The 15,492-nt window shown below is 44.8% G+C and overlaps 1 protein-coding gene across 2 annotated transcripts in view; it reads right to left on the reverse strand.

Annotated features, from left to right (window-relative positions):
- The window catches only part of BZW2 (basic leucine zipper and W2 domains 2), an 80,083-nt gene that overhangs the window by 16,562 nt on the left and 48,029 nt on the right, over window positions 1–15,492 (reverse strand). For both annotated transcript variants that reach the window (XM_029070605.2, XM_029070604.2), the window contains 4 exons: window positions 11,843–11,978; window positions 7,631–7,740; window positions 1,771–1,941; window positions 96–242 (listed from right to left, as the gene is read on the reverse strand). In XM_029070605.2, coding sequence (XP_028926438.1) covers window positions 96–242; window positions 1,771–1,941; window positions 7,631–7,740; window positions 11,843–11,978 — 564 coding nt within the window. The remainder of the gene's footprint in view (window positions 1–95; window positions 243–1,770; window positions 1,942–7,630; window positions 7,741–11,842; window positions 11,979–15,492) is intronic.

Below are 15,492 nucleotides of genomic sequence, written 5' to 3' on the forward strand. Positions count from 1 at the left end.
ACTGGAAGCGGGGAAACCAAATGGACGCCTGACTTGACCACAAACCCAGTTTGACTGACAGCCGAGATGTGAGAGTTCCGGGGGTCGTCGCTTACCTTCAGATGCTTGAGTGCCTGTTCGGCCACCAGCTCCTCCTTCTTGTTCCATTCAACGGCATTCATTATACAAGCCCACAGGAGCCCAATCACGGCAGTCTCTGCCAGGTCATTTCTCTTCATCTCCTCTTTGACATAGAGCACCACCTGCAGAAGGAGAAACTACTGCTTCCATCCACTCGTTCAGTCAATCTATCATATTTATTGAGCCTTTACTGAGTGGAAAGCACTGTGCTAAGCGCTTGGGGGAGTACGATATAATAAGTAGACAGGTTCCCTGCCCACAGTGAGCTTTCTCCACTGATTCCAACCATTGTGTCCTAAAGGAGCAGCGTGGCCTAGTAGATAGAGACGGGCCTGGGAGTCTGAGGGACCTGGTTCTAACCCCGGCTTTGTCACTTGTCTGCTGGGTCACCTTGGGCAAGTCGCTTCACTTCTCTGTGCCTCAGTTACCTCATCTGTATGGGGATTAACACTGTGAGCTCCCTGTGGGACAGGGACTGTGTCCAACAGATTTGCTTGTCTCCACCCCAGTGATTAGCACAGTACCTGGCACAAAGTAAAAGCATAACAAATACCATAATTATTATTAGTGTTATACTGTGGCTCAGAAATATCCTAACCATGTTATTTGTGCATCAAGGAAAATTATTCACACTTAGATGAGTAGCAGTGTGGTCTAATGGATAGTGCACGGGCTTTTGAGACTAAGGATGTGGGTTCTAATCACGATACTGCTACATGTCTGCTGTATGACGCCGGGCAAATCACTTAACATTACTATTATAAATATAGAGAAGTGGAAAGGCAGGCAAGAAATGAACAATAAGGCCATCCAAACTATAATAAAGGAACATGTTTCAGGCAGCAGAAAACCCTAAACTTGTTTTTTTTTCCCCAAATGCATTTAACAGATTTTTTTTGAAACTCTCAAAATAGGGTGAAGTCGATTACTTTTTTTTTAGTAATTACTAAGCCTTGAGACACCTGATTCAGGTAGATGATAGTTAAATGAGGAGTCAGAGTACCTGGGTCCTAGTTCCAGCTCTAGCCCTGCCCGCTTATGACTCTGGGCGAGTCATTTAACTTCTCTGTACCTCCGTTTCCTCATCTGTAAAATGAGCAATCAATAGCAGTTCTCCCGTTATTATATTGTATCTATCCTAGGGCTTAGTATATAATAAGCACTTGACAAATGCCACATTTATTATTATTATGTCATGTGCATGGATACAGTAATAATATCTACAAAGGTATATTAGTAATATAGACACTTGAATACAGTATCAGTTATGCCAGTATGACAGACCAATTGAGCCAAATCAAATACTTGACCTAATTTAGAAAAGGCGAATAACACGCCTTTATCTAATTTAAGAAAAGGCAGGCTTTCTGAAAGGCAGGAGAACTATTCTGTTCATACAAGTGTCTGATTGCTTTTCAGTGGTGTTCAAGGCCAGGAAGATTGGAAATGCAGATTCATTATTTCCCACTGTATGGTCTCAATACGGCTCATTATACCGATACTATTTCGGTCTACAGACTCACTAGGTCTCACTCCACAGACTCGCTGCATCTCACTCTCCGGATTCACTGCATCTCACTCCACGGACTCCCTACGTCTAACTCTGTGGGCTCTCTACGTCTCATCGTACGGACTGACCGCACATCCCACCTCTTTGATTGGGCATTCCTGTGAGAGGCGCTCCTGCAGTTCTTTCTGAAGTTCCTTCCGAGTCCCGAGTGACTGCTGGACTCTGAGAAAATCGGAGAGCTCTTTCAGCCCCGCGTCAGTGAAGTATTTAGCAAAGTGATCCACGTTCTGCCTGTTGGCTGGAAACAATTCCTGTGGGAGAAATGGGAGGATGATAGAAGGATATGTTTAGATTTCTAAACATAGCTAAGGAAATCAAAATATACCTGATGAAGAAAAGTTTTAAACGAAAGATAGGTTTTGAATTATGCTTATGGAGAGGAGTTCTCAGCGTGTGGCATTCTGGGATTTATTGATACACCTGATGGGCACTTCTTAGAGCAAACATCAAGTCTTTAAATCAGCTCTTAAAACCTCAAGCTGCTCTCCAAGAGGATGGGGGGGATGAGCCAGCAGTTAAGGGAATCTTAGACAACCTTAAGAACACTGGGATGACGGCAGCCACGGCTGAAGTTCTAACTGTTGGACTCTCGACAGGCCTGACTGTATCACGAGGAGCTCCAAACTCACAATGCATTTATCATTTAACAGTAGCAATCATTTTTCAATCATTTATCAGTGTTGTGGGCAGGGAACGTGTCTATCAAGTCTGTTATACTGTACTCTTCCAAGTCCTTAATACAGTACTCTACAAACAGTATTCATTCATTCAATAGTATTTATTGAGCGCTTACTATGTGCAGAGCAGTGTACTAAGCGCTTGGGATGAACAAGTCGGCAACAGATAGAGACGGTCCCTGCCGTTTGACGGGCTTACGGTCTAATCGGGGGAGACGGACAGACGAGAACGATGGCACTAAACAGCGTCAAGGGGAAGAACATCTCGTAAAAACCGATGGCGACTAAATAGAATCGAGGCGATGTACAATTCATTAACAAAATAAATAGGGTAACGAAAATATATACAGTTGAGCACTCCATAGTGCTCAACAGTAAGCACTCCATAAATACCACTGTCCTTGCCTTTGAGATAGTCTCTGTTTCATCTTTCCTTCCTTGTCTGTTTGCCCACCCCCTGATTCTTGGATGGTGAGCCCTTTGGGCTATGTTGCATTCTCCTCTGTGTAGTTTTTCCTCAGTGCTTAGCATAGCGCTTGGTATACAGTATGGGACAATAAATACCCTCAAAAGAATAAATGAACACCCGTGCACATTTAGAGCTGCATAGCTACAATATAGTATTCCAAATCCCCATGCAGAGCCATATGGGATTTTAACCAAAAATAGCTTAGGTAACTGAAATCTTTAGTAATGTAGGTGTAAGCATCCATTAGTGAGCTATGAATAATTAGGATTATGTCATCTGGCAGGGAAATAGCCTACGAAGTACACAATTTAAAAGCTCGAAACAAAATTTAGCCACCACATCATCTTCTTAATTGTGTACGAGCACGGAACAGGGATCCGATTCATGACGCCGGACAGAGAGGGGGAAGATAATAATAATACTAATAGTAACTGTGGTATTTTGTTAAATGCTTACTATGTGTCAAGCACTGCTCTGAGTGCTGGGGTAGATACAGGCTAATCAGGTTGGACACGGTCCCCGTCCCACATGGGGTTTACAATCTTAATCCCCATTTTACAGATGAGGTAACTGAGACACAGAGAAGTGAAGTAACTTGCCCAAGGTCACACAGCGGATGAGTGGCGAGCCAGGATTAGGACCCAGGTCCTTCTGACTTCCATGACTGTGCTCTCTCTATTATGGCATGGTGCTTCCCTTAATAGAGGAATGTATTAATATAGGGTAGCAATAAGAAAGACAGTACACCTCACTGCCATTTTCACCAGGTGCTGAGGCTAGCACATTGTTAGGGGCTCGGAGGAACGTTCGCTCATGAGCCTGTTTGGATTCATTGCACCTTGTTGCCAGAGGACATGGCTTGTACGCACAGCTTCTGCGAAGCAGTGTGGCTTAGTGGAAAGAGCCCTGGCTTGGGAGTCAGAGGTCGTGGGTTCTAATCCCGCCTCCACTTGTCAGCTGTGTGACTTTGGGCAAATCACTTCACTTCTCTGTGCCTCAGTTACCTCATCTGTAAAATGGGAATTAGGACTGTGAGCCCCATGTGGGACAACCTGACTACCTTGCGTCTCCCCCAGAGCTTAGACCAATGCTTGGCACATAGTAAGTGCTTAACAAATGCCATTATTATTATTATTATTATGCTATGTGGGAATGGGTATCACTGAGCTCCTTTTTCTGAACACGGGAGAGTATAATATAACATAACAGAAACATTCCCGGCACACAATGAGCTTAACGGTCTCCTAGATCCTGGTTATTTCCTAACACAGTCGAATTTACTGAGCAGTTCGGAGAGCTCAATATTAGTGACACCTTGAGGACGGGGACCAGAAATGATACATTAAACGCTCTGTCCTGCTAAGTTCCGTAGATCACGTACTCATCTTCCTCACACTTGAATACCTAATCTGCTGTATTACAGTTAGAAGATTCATGATCCCCCACCCCAATCATTTCATTAGCATTAAGTCAATACCTCATATATAACAGTATAGTGCTTGGCACAGAGTATGCACATAAGCAATACCATTAAAAAACCTCCCATATATTACATGCCTATATGTGAAATCAATTGTGAAATAAATCAATGTGAAATCAACTGTATTTATTGAGGACATACTGTGTGCTGACCACTACACTAAGCACTTGGGAGAGGACAAAATAACAGAGTTGGTAGACACTTTCCCTGTCAATAATGAGTTCACAGCAATGAGTTTACAGCCTAGCGGGGGAGACAGACATTAATATAAATAGAAAATATACAGATAGGATACGTGCATAAGTGCTGTGAACCTGAGGGGTGAAAAAAAGGTGCAAATCCAAGTGCAAGTGTGATGTAGAAGGGAGTGGGAGAAGAGGAAATGAGGGCTTAGTCAAGGAAGACCTCTTGCTTCAAAGGTGGGGAGAATAATCTTTCATTGTTTGAAGAGGGAGGTCATTCCAGGCCAGAGGCAGGGGGTGGACGAGAGGTTAGCTGTGAGATTGGTGAGATCGAGGTACAGTGAGATGATTACCATTAAAGCAACAAAGTGTGCGGGCTGGATTATAGTAGGAGAGTAATGAGGTGAGGTACGAGGGGGCAAGGGGAATGGAGTATTTTAAAACCAATGATGAGGCATTTTTGTTTGATGTGGAGGCGGATGGACAACCACTGGAGGTCCTTGAGGAGTGGGGAAACATGGAATGAACATTTTTGTAAAAAAATGAACCAGTCAGCAGAGTGAGGTACAGATTAGAATGGGGAGAGACAGGAGGCAAGAGAGTCAACAAGGAGGTTGATGCAGTAATCAAAGCGGGAAAGGATAAGTGCTTGGATCAAAGTGGTAATGGTTTGGAAGGAGAGGAAGGGCAGGTTTTAGTGATGTTGCAAGAGTTGAACCGACAGGATTTGGTGACAGACTGAATATATGGGTTGAAAGAGAATGACGATGATGCCCACGCCACAGGATTGTGAGACAGGCAGGATGGCGGTGCTACCTACCTATAGTGATGGGAAAGTCATGGGGAAGACAGGGTTTGGGCGGAAAGATAAGGAGCTCTATTTAGGTCTAATAGGTCTAATAAGGACCTATTAAATTTGAGGTGTTGGCAGGACATCCTAATAGGCAGGAGGAAAATACAAGACTGTAGAGAAGGAGAGAGATGGAAACTAGAGATGTAGATTTGGGAATCATCCGCCTAGAGATGGTAGTCAAAGCCATAGGAAGGAATGAGTTATCCCGAAGAGTGAGTGGAGATGAGGAATAAAAGAGTAATAGAAGAGGATCCAGAACTGAACCTTGGGAGACACCCACAGTTAGGGGTGAGAAGCGGAGGAGAAGCCTGCAGAAGAGATCGAGAATGAGTGGCCAGAGAGATGAGAGAACCAGAAGAGGCCAATGTCGACGAAGCCGAGGTTGGATGATGCTTCCAGGAGACATTGGTGGTAGACAGCATAGAAGGAAGCTGAGAGGTCGGGGAGGGTTAGGATGGAGTAGAAGCCATTAAATCTGGCACGAAGGAGATCACTGGTGACCTTAGGGAAATTTCTGTGGAGTGAAGGGGGCGGAAGGCAGGCTGGAAGGGGTCAAGGAGAGAATTGGAGGAGAAGAAATGGAGGCAGTTGGTGGAGACAATTCACTCAAGGATTTTAGAAAAGGATGGTAGGAGGGAGATGGGTCAATAACTGAGCTCGCTGTGTGCAGGGAATGTGTCTGTCTGTTGTTGCACTGTACTCTCCCAAGCTTAGTACGGTGCCTTGCACATAGGAGGTGCTCAATAAATATGATTGAATGAATGATTGAAGAAAAGGTGTTTTTTTAAGATAGTGGAGAATGACCATGTTTGAAAGCAGTGGGGGGAAAAAGCCATTGGATAGTGAACAGTTGAGGATGGTGATCAGGGAGGGGGGATGGGAGGGGCCAAGCGCTTTGATAAGGTGAAGCAGCGTGGCTCAGTGGAAAGAGCACGGGCTTTGGAGTCAGGGCTCATCAGTTCGAATCCCAGCTCTGCCACTTGTCGGCTGTGTGACTGTGGGCGAGTCACTTAACTTCTCTGTGCCTCAGTTCCCTCATCTGTAAAATGGGGATTAAGACTGTGAGCCCCACGTGGGACAACCTGATTCTCCTATGTCTACCCCAGCGCTTAGAACAGTGCTCGGCACATAGTAAGCGCTTAACAAATACCAACATTATTATTATAAGGTGCCAAGAGATGGGTTTGAGGTGCAGGTGGAGCCAGGGATTGCTGTTTATCACCTTTCTTTTATTCCCATTCTACTCTATTGATCAATAGTATTGATTGAGAACTTGCTGCAAATGGAGCACTGTGCTAAGCACTTACCTATGTGGGACAGGGACTGTGTCCAACCTTGTTAACTTGTACCCATCCCAGCACTTAGTAAACTGTGTGGCACTAAGTAAGTGCTTAACAAATACCATAAAAAAATTCTCAATTTTCTTTTCTGGTTTGACCCATTACAACATAAAAGAGATACCTGAAATTTCTGTTTCCTGACATACGCCAATGAGTTATCTAGTCCTCCCTTCTCTCTTTCTACCGCCCACCCCGCACGCTCCGCTCCTCTGCCGCCCACCTCCTCGCCGTCCCTCGGTCTCGCCTATCCCGCCGTCGACCCCCGGGTCACGTCCTCCCGCGGTCCCGGAACGCCCTCCCTCCTCACCTCCGCCAAACTGATTCTCTTTCCCTCTTCAAAACCTTACTTAAAAATCACCTCCTCCAAGAGGCCTTCCCAGACTGAGCTCCTCTTCCCCCTCTACTCCCTCTGCCATCCCCCCTTTACCTCTCCGCAGCTAAAGCCTCATTTTCCCCTTTTCCCTCTGCTCCTCCACCTCTCCCTTCCCATCCCCACAGCACTGTACTCGTCCGCTCAACTGTATATATTTTCGTTACCCTATTTATTTTGTTAATGAATTGTACATCGCCTCGATTCTATTTAGTTGCCATCGGTTTTTACGAGACGTTCTTCCCCTTGACGCTGTTTAGTGCCATCGTTCTCGTCTGTCCGTCTCCCCCGATTAGACCGTAAGCCCGTCAAACGGCAGGGACCGTCTCTATCTGTTGCCGACTTGTTCATCCCAAGCGCTTAGTACAGTGCTCTGCACATAGTAAGCGCTCAATAAATACTATTGAATGAATGAATGAATCTAGTAGATAAATAATCTTGCAACAGCAACTGTGGAAACTTTTCCTAAGTCCAGCAGGAATAATCTTCTATTCGTATCTTGAAGCATACATTTCTTAACACAAAACCCTTTTAGGGAGAGCCAGGGCTGATAATTTCCTGGAACTTACCAGTAACCTCTTGTCCAAGTTGGCCTTTCTCAAAGAGGAGGTGACCGAATTAGCATCTTTCTCTGCCATCCATGCTTTGAAAAGCTTCACAGCAAAAGATACTGCAATTCCTATTGTGAGAACAGAAGATGCAAGTGATGAAACATTTTGGGAAATTACGGCCAAGTGACCAATGAATTCTGGTGGTTTCTCCACTACAGGTAAGCTATGGTGGGAAGCAAAGTGGCTTAGTGGATAGAGCACTGGCCTGGGAGGCAGCAGGACTTGGCTTCTAATCCCGGCTCTGTGACATGTCTGCCTTGTGACCTTGGGCAAGTCATTTAACTTCTCTGTGCCTCAGTTACCTCACCTGTAAAATGAGGATTAAGACTGCGAGCCCGGTGTGGGACATGGCCTGTGTCCAACCAGATTCATTCATTCATTCACTCGATAGTATTTATTGAGCGCTTACTATGTGCAGAGCACTGTACTAAACAGATTACCTTGTACCTACCAGATTACCTTGTACCTACCCCAGCACTCAGTACAGTGCTTGGCACATAGTAAGCACTTAACAAAAATCATTTAAAAAAATGACTTTTTAGTAAACTTAAATTGCTGAGAAGCAGGCTCATTCCAGAATGTAGACAGAAGAATCACAGCTGCAGCCCTTTTCCTCCACTATCCAGGGCTTTTATAATGAAAGAGAAATAACAGTATCATTCAACATCAGCTTCATGACTCTAGCCATGATTTGTTACTGGTAATCAATCAATCAATGGTATTTACATTTACTATGTCCAGAGCACTATACTATGATTTTTTTTTTTTCCACCAAGAATACTAGTGGAGTTTAAGTTTTACACAAAGATGCTGTCTGGATTTCTTTTAGAGATTGCTTTTTATCTTAACTGTGGTTAATTGCAGACAAAATCCAGGCTGTGTCTATGCTAGGGAGGCTTAATTCTTTTTAACAGCAGGTTTAGTGGGTTGTTTTTTTTCAGTTATTTGGAATTCTTAATGAGCATTATGAGTGTTGTTCATAATGAGCCCGGAAGTCTGAATTGATTAGCTTGCATCTACCCCAGTCCTCAGTACAGTGCTTGGCACATAGTAAGCACTTAACAAATACCCCAATTACTATTATCGACTTGGCCAAAATTGTCAGTGATATTTAGAATGGAGGAGGAAAGCCAAGAATACAGCTGGCTTCCAAAGAGATTTAACTTATTCCTCAGTCATTTGACAAGTCCATTTGTGTTTTTTTTTCACTGAAATCAACGTATGGCCTTCAAAACAATTCCTTTTTTTCAATCCCTACCATTAAGAGGCCTTTTACCGAAATGAGTGAGTAGCTCCAATGAACTGATACAACATTCTGCTCGAGGCCCGGGTTAAAACTCCCTACTGAGAAGATATGCCTGCTTGCTTGATAGAGAAAGTACAAGACTTGTTAGGATTAGAAATACCTAAGTGAAATGAAAGGATTTTAACCTGCAATTTTCAGCAAAAGAGTAATGGGAAGAAAAAAAAAAAACGGTCACAGACAAGGGTATTACTTGTCTCTTCAAAACCCTCTTCTAAACCCTACTTAAAGCTCACCTCCTCCAAGAGGCCTTCCCAGACTGAGCTCCCCTTTTCCCTCCGCTCCCTCTCCCCCCCACCCCCTTCACCTCTCCGCAGCTAAACCCTCTTTTCCCCCCTTTCCCTCTGCTCCTCCCCCTCTCCCTTCCCATCCCCTCAGCACTGTACTCGTCCGCTCAACTGTATATATTTTCATTACCCTATTGATTTTGTTAATGAGATGTACATCGCCTTGATTCTATTTATCTGCTATTGTTTTAATGAGATGTTCTTCCCCTCGATTCTATTTATCGCCATTGTTCCTGTCTGTCCGTCTCCCCCGATTAGACCGTAAGCCCGTCAAAGGGCAGGGACTGTCTTTGTCTGTTACCGATTTGTCCATTCCAAGCGCTTAGTACAGTGCTCTGCACATAGTAAGCGCTCGATAAATGCTCCTGAATGAGTGAATGAGTATTACACAGGAGTGGCTATGTCCTCTCACCCTAAGACTGTACTAGAGGAACTGAGGAGGCAGGTGGAAATTGGACAATGCTGGCTTGCTGATGTCAAGGTCATGTGGATGATGATGATAATGATAATAGAATCAGCATGGCTCAGTGGAAAGAGCACGGGCTTTGGAGTCAGGGCTCATGAGTTCGAATCCCAGCTCTGCCACTTGTCAGCTGTGTGACTGTGGGCAAGTCACTTCACTTCTCTATGCCTCAGTTCCCTCATCTGTAAAATGGGGATTAAGACGGTGAGCCCCACGTGGGACAACCTGATTCCCCTGTGTCTACCCCAGCGCTTAGAACAGTGCTCGGCACATAGGTAGCGCTTAACAAATACCAACATTATTATTATTATTATTAATAATGGTATTAAAGTTGCACCAGTGAATGACTGCCTCCGACATCAGCACCATGCAAGCCTCCTGTCCCCCTCCACACAGCTGGTGCTGGCTCACAGGTGTTACACATTCAGTGACAGTAGCCTTGAAGCGCTTAAAATAGCTCTCTGGACAGAGTAGGTGCTCGATAGGTACGAGTAAAAGGTCATCTGGTTCTCCAGTTAGATTCTGGGGACCCCTGATACTAGATTCATTCATTCACTCAATAGTATTTATCGAGCGCTTACTATGTGCAGAGCACTGTACTAAGCGCTTGGAATGGACGAATCGGTAACAGATAGAGACGGTCCCTGGCCTCTGATGGGCGCACAGTCTAATCGGGGGAGACGGACAGACAAGGACAATGGCAATAAACAGAATCGAGGGGAAGAACATCTCATTAAAACAATAGCAAATAAATAGAATCATGAGGAGAAGCAGCGAGGCTTAGTGGCAAGAGCACAGACGTGGGAGTCAGAGGATGTGGGTTCTAATCCCCACTCCACCACTTGTCTGCTGTGTGACCTTGGCCAAGTCACTTAACCTCTCTGGGCCTCAGTTCCCGCATCTGTAAAATGGGGATTAAGATCGTGAGCCCCATGTGGTCATGGACTGTGTCCATCCTGATTACCTGGTATCTACCCCAGTGATTAGAACAGTGCCTGGCATATAGTAAGCACTTAACCAATGTCACTAAAAAAAAGAAAAGGTGAGTGACTTGCTTAGGGTCACACAGCAAGTGAGTGGGAAGCAGCCATAGCCTAGCAGAAAGACCACTAGCTTGGGAGTCAGAGTACTTGGATTCTAATCCTGGCTCCACTACTTGACTGCTGTGTGACCTTGGGCACATCACTTAACTTCTCTGGGCCTCAATTACCTCAACTGTAGAATGGGGATTAAGACTGCGAGCCCCAAGTGGGACAGGGACTGTGTCCAACCTTATTAGCTCGCCCCTACCCCAGCATCAAATTCAGTGCCTGCCACAGAGTAAATGCTTACCAAATACCACTCAAAAAAAAAAAAGATGGCAGAGCTGGGATTAGAATCCAGATCCTCTGACTCCCAGGCCCATGCCCCATTAAGACACGCTACTCCTCACTTTTCCTCCTTTCTATTTATAAGTTATTTTGGCATCAGTCTCCCCCCGTTACCCAGTAACTCCCTGAGGGAAGGAATTTCCTCTCCTAAACTCGAATGTAGTCTCCCAGATGTTTCTCGACTGTAAACTCTTTGAGGGCAGGGAATGTTTCTACCGAGCCTGTTATACTGTACTCTCGCAAGAGCTCGGTTCAGTGCTCTGCACGCAATAACTGTTCAATCAGTGTGATTAATTGGTTCATAAATGGTGAAATGCAAAACACTTGTCAGCTGTGTGACTGTGGGCAAGTCACTTCACTTCTCTGTGCCTCAGTTCCCTCATCTGTAAAATGGGGTTGAAGACTATGAGCCTCACGTGGGACAACCTCATTCCCCTGTATCTCCCCCAGTGCTTAGAACAGTGCTCTGCACATAGTAAGCGCTTAACAAATACCAACATTATTATTATATAGTAGAGTTTCCATAAATACCCCGATTGACTGATTAATTGGAAGACAGATCCCACCCCAGTGTCCTTTGGGGACGACATGGTCCCGTGTCAATTCCTCTGATTTGATTCAGGGTTATTCCGGGCAAGTAACTTAACTTCTCTGTACCTCAGTTCCTCATTTTGTGAAGTGGGGATTGTTTTCCCTCTGTAGTCTCATCGCTCATTCTTCCCAGGAAAGAAACACCAGGCAAATTACCTTCTTTAACGATGTTGTCGGTAAACAGGCTGGTCAAGATGGTGGCCGGGAGCGTCCCGTTGGCTAGCAGGATCCCAGTGAGCATTGCCAACTTGGTCTGCTCGGCTTCGGAAAAGGCTTTAAGGAAGAGGAGGAGCTGTGGGTCGAATCAGAGAAACCTTGTTCTTAGGCAGCTTCGCACGGTGTCTTCATACACCTTTTCGTTCATTCAATAGTATTTATTGAGCGCTTACTATGTGCAGAGCACTGTACTAAGCACTTAGAATGTACATTTTAGTTGACAAGCAGCATGGCCTAATGGATGGAGCTCAGACCTGGGGGAAGGGTATCAAAGGGCCTGGGTTCTAATCTCCGCTCTGTCTCTTGCCTGCTGTGTGACCTTGGGCAAGTCATTTCACTTCTCGGTACCTCAATTACCTCATCTGCTAAATGGGGATTAATACTGTGACCCCTTTAGACTGTAACCAACCCAATTAGCTTGTATCTACCCCAGTGTTTAGTACAGTGCCTGGCACATAATAAGCACTTAACAAATACCAAAAAAAAAAAGAAAAAGAAAAAAGTGAAAGGCAGAAAACATGCATATTAGGCATGGGGAACACCTTGTTTTTTCCTTTGTTCTATGTTCTTGAGCACGAGGTAATTTTCACTCGACTGTATCGTGAAATTGGGTTTCGGGGCTGGGGGGTGTTTAGAATCTGTAATTGACTGAGGGGCGATCAAAAAGAACATGATGTTCATATCAAAGCTGTCATTATAGATTTTCATGACTGACAAACTGAAGAGCTCAGCTCTCACCATTACGAACTCTAGAGATGACACCGAATTCTTGAGTTATTTCTGATTAAGCTACGGCTCAGTGGAAGCACAATAGGAACGTCGTTACTGCTCCCTGTTAAGATTCTACCCACGAAAAGCCAGGTGGCTTCCACAGGCCGACTGTTTAATAATCCCTCCTCCCCACTATTTTAAGCCCGTCTCTGGATCCATGATATTCACTACACAATTTCATTAGGCACACTGACTTCTTTTAGGTCATAATAATATTGGTGGTATTTGTTAAACACTTACTATGTGCCAAGCACTGTATAATCAGATCAGATACAATCCCAGCCACTTGCCTGTTTCTTCATCTGTAAAATGGGATTAAGACCGTGAGCCTCATGTGGGACAGGGACTGTGTCCAAATCGATTATCTCGTGTAGTAATTATGGTACTTGTTAAGTGCTTTCTGTGTGTCAAGCACTGTTCTAAGCACTGGGGTAGATACAAGTGAACCAGGTTGGACATAGTCCCTGACCCAAATTGGATACACAGTCTTAATCCCCATTTTTTACAGATGAGGTAACTGAGGCACAGAGAAGTGAAGTGACTTGCCCAAGTGGCAGAGTCGGGATTAGAACCCAAGACCTTCTGATTCCCAGACCCATGCTATATCCACTACCCCATGCTCCTTATTCATAATAGTAATTATTATTACTATTATTATTGTAGTATTTGGGGAAGCAGCGTGGCTCAGTGGAAAGAGCCTGGGCTTCGGAGTCAGAGGTCATGCGTTCGACTCCCGGCTCTGCCACTTGTCAGCTGTGTGACTGTGGGCGAGTCACTTCACTTCTCTGTGCCTCAGTTACCTCATCTGTAAAATGGGGGATGAAGACTGTCAGCCCTACGTTGGACAACCTGATTACCCTGTATCTACCCCAGCGCTTAGAACAGTGCTCTGCACATAGTAAGCGCTTAACAAATACCAACATTATTATTATTATTATTATTATTATTTGTTAAGCACTCACTATGCGCCAAGTACTGTTCTAAGCACTGGGGTAGATACAAGTTAAGTAGGTTGTCCCAAGTGGGGCTCACAGTCTTAATCTCCATTTTACAAATGAGGTAACTGAGGCCCAGAGAAGTTAAGTGGCTTGCCCAAAGTCACACAGCAGACAAGTTCTCTATCTTGTATCTACCCCAGCGCTTAGTACAGTGCTTCACCCATAGAAAGCACTTAATACCACAATTATTATTATAATTAAGCTCACAATCTAAGGGAGGACAGAGGACAGGTATTGAATCCCTATTTTACAAATGAGGAAGCTGAGGCCCAGACAAGTCAAGTGACTTACCCGAGGCCATACAGCAAGCAAGTGATGGATCCAAGATTAGAACCCAGGTCCTCTGCTTTGTCAACGAGGCCAAGTTACTGAACACTGACCATTTGCTATTTTCCAAGATAATGCAACAGTTTCAAGAATGCTGTGCTGGAATAAATGACTGACATACACACTCTGAAATATAATCCTCTAATAACGTATTCCCCCTCTCAGGGTGGCACCTGGAGAGTTTCCAGCCCTCTAACAGTCTCGACTCCAGGAGGGAGAATCAAGCAGTGGCCCGTCCATTCCATTTCCAATTTGGGCAGGGGCTAGCGAGTGGAAGGCCATCGGCTACAAGTCAAAACTCACCTGTGCTGGGCAGCAGCGGCGTGGGAGAGAGTCGAGGTCAGAGACTCGTTTACCGCGTGGAAGGAGGTAATGGTAAACCACATCTGGATTTTTACCAAGAAAACTCATGGATACCCTATCAGAACAACTGCAGATGGAGGTGGGGCCTTCCGGGAGAGATGTGTCTATGGCGTCACTATGGGTCGGACACGACTCGACAGTATAAGACACCAACAACAATAATATATTCATTAAGCACTTATTACGTGCCAACCGGGTTAAGCAGATGGGGTAGTAACAGTCTATTCAGATCGGGCAGAGTTCCCTGTTCCACACGGGACCCACGCTCTAAACAGGAGAGAGGACTCAGTTTCTTGTTCTTTTTTTTTCCAGATGAGGAAATGTAGGCCTACAAAGATTAAGTGGTAATAGTATTTATTAAGCACTTATTGTGCACAGAACACTTTACTAAGCACTGGGAGAGAATAGATCAGTGAGAATTAGACATTGTATGTGTCTCCTGAGGGGTGGGGAGAGAGATAGGAGGATGGGCTCACAATTAAGTGACTTAACGAAGGTCACATCACAGGCCGGTGGCAGAGCTGGGATCAGAAGCCAGGATTCCTGACTCCCAAAACCGTGCTCTCTCCTCTAGACTGTGAGCTCGCTGTGGGCAGGGAATCTATCTGTTTGTTGTTGTACCGTACTTTCCCAAGCATCTGTTACAGTGCTTTGCACACAGTAAGCTCTAGATAAATACGAATGAATGAATGAACAAATAGAACACGTTACCCCACCCCATTTTTAACATCATAAATGACTGTATTTGGGGAAAACCGGATGAGTCGGAAGTCAGCCTTGGATGAGGTCTGAAAGGATGGTTACTATGGCTACAGTTTCCCTAAAATACTGGAAAAGGGACACCTACTCAGCCTTTACTGATCTTAAAGCTACTCCTGCACCCCCCCTCTTCATGGGGAAGAAGCAGATGCTGTTTTAACCAAGACTGGCTAAAATTCCAGGAGAAAGAACAATAATTCAAGTTGGGTCTTGTGTTTTATCAGTAATTTTAAAGATAAAAGGGTTGTTAGTCCGTTCCTTTAGGGAAAGGGAAAGGAGAGCAATCATGTTTTTGTAAAGTGTCTGGTTTGAATGTCTTGTTCGGAGGCCCTTTACTGCTACAACACTGTCCTACTTAGACATACTGTTGGT

Source organism: Ornithorhynchus anatinus, chromosome 8 (assembly GCF_004115215.2).
Source record: "Ornithorhynchus anatinus isolate Pmale09 chromosome 8, mOrnAna1.pri.v4, whole genome shotgun sequence".
Taxonomy (NCBI): Eukaryota; Metazoa; Chordata; class Mammalia; order Monotremata; family Ornithorhynchidae; genus Ornithorhynchus; species Ornithorhynchus anatinus.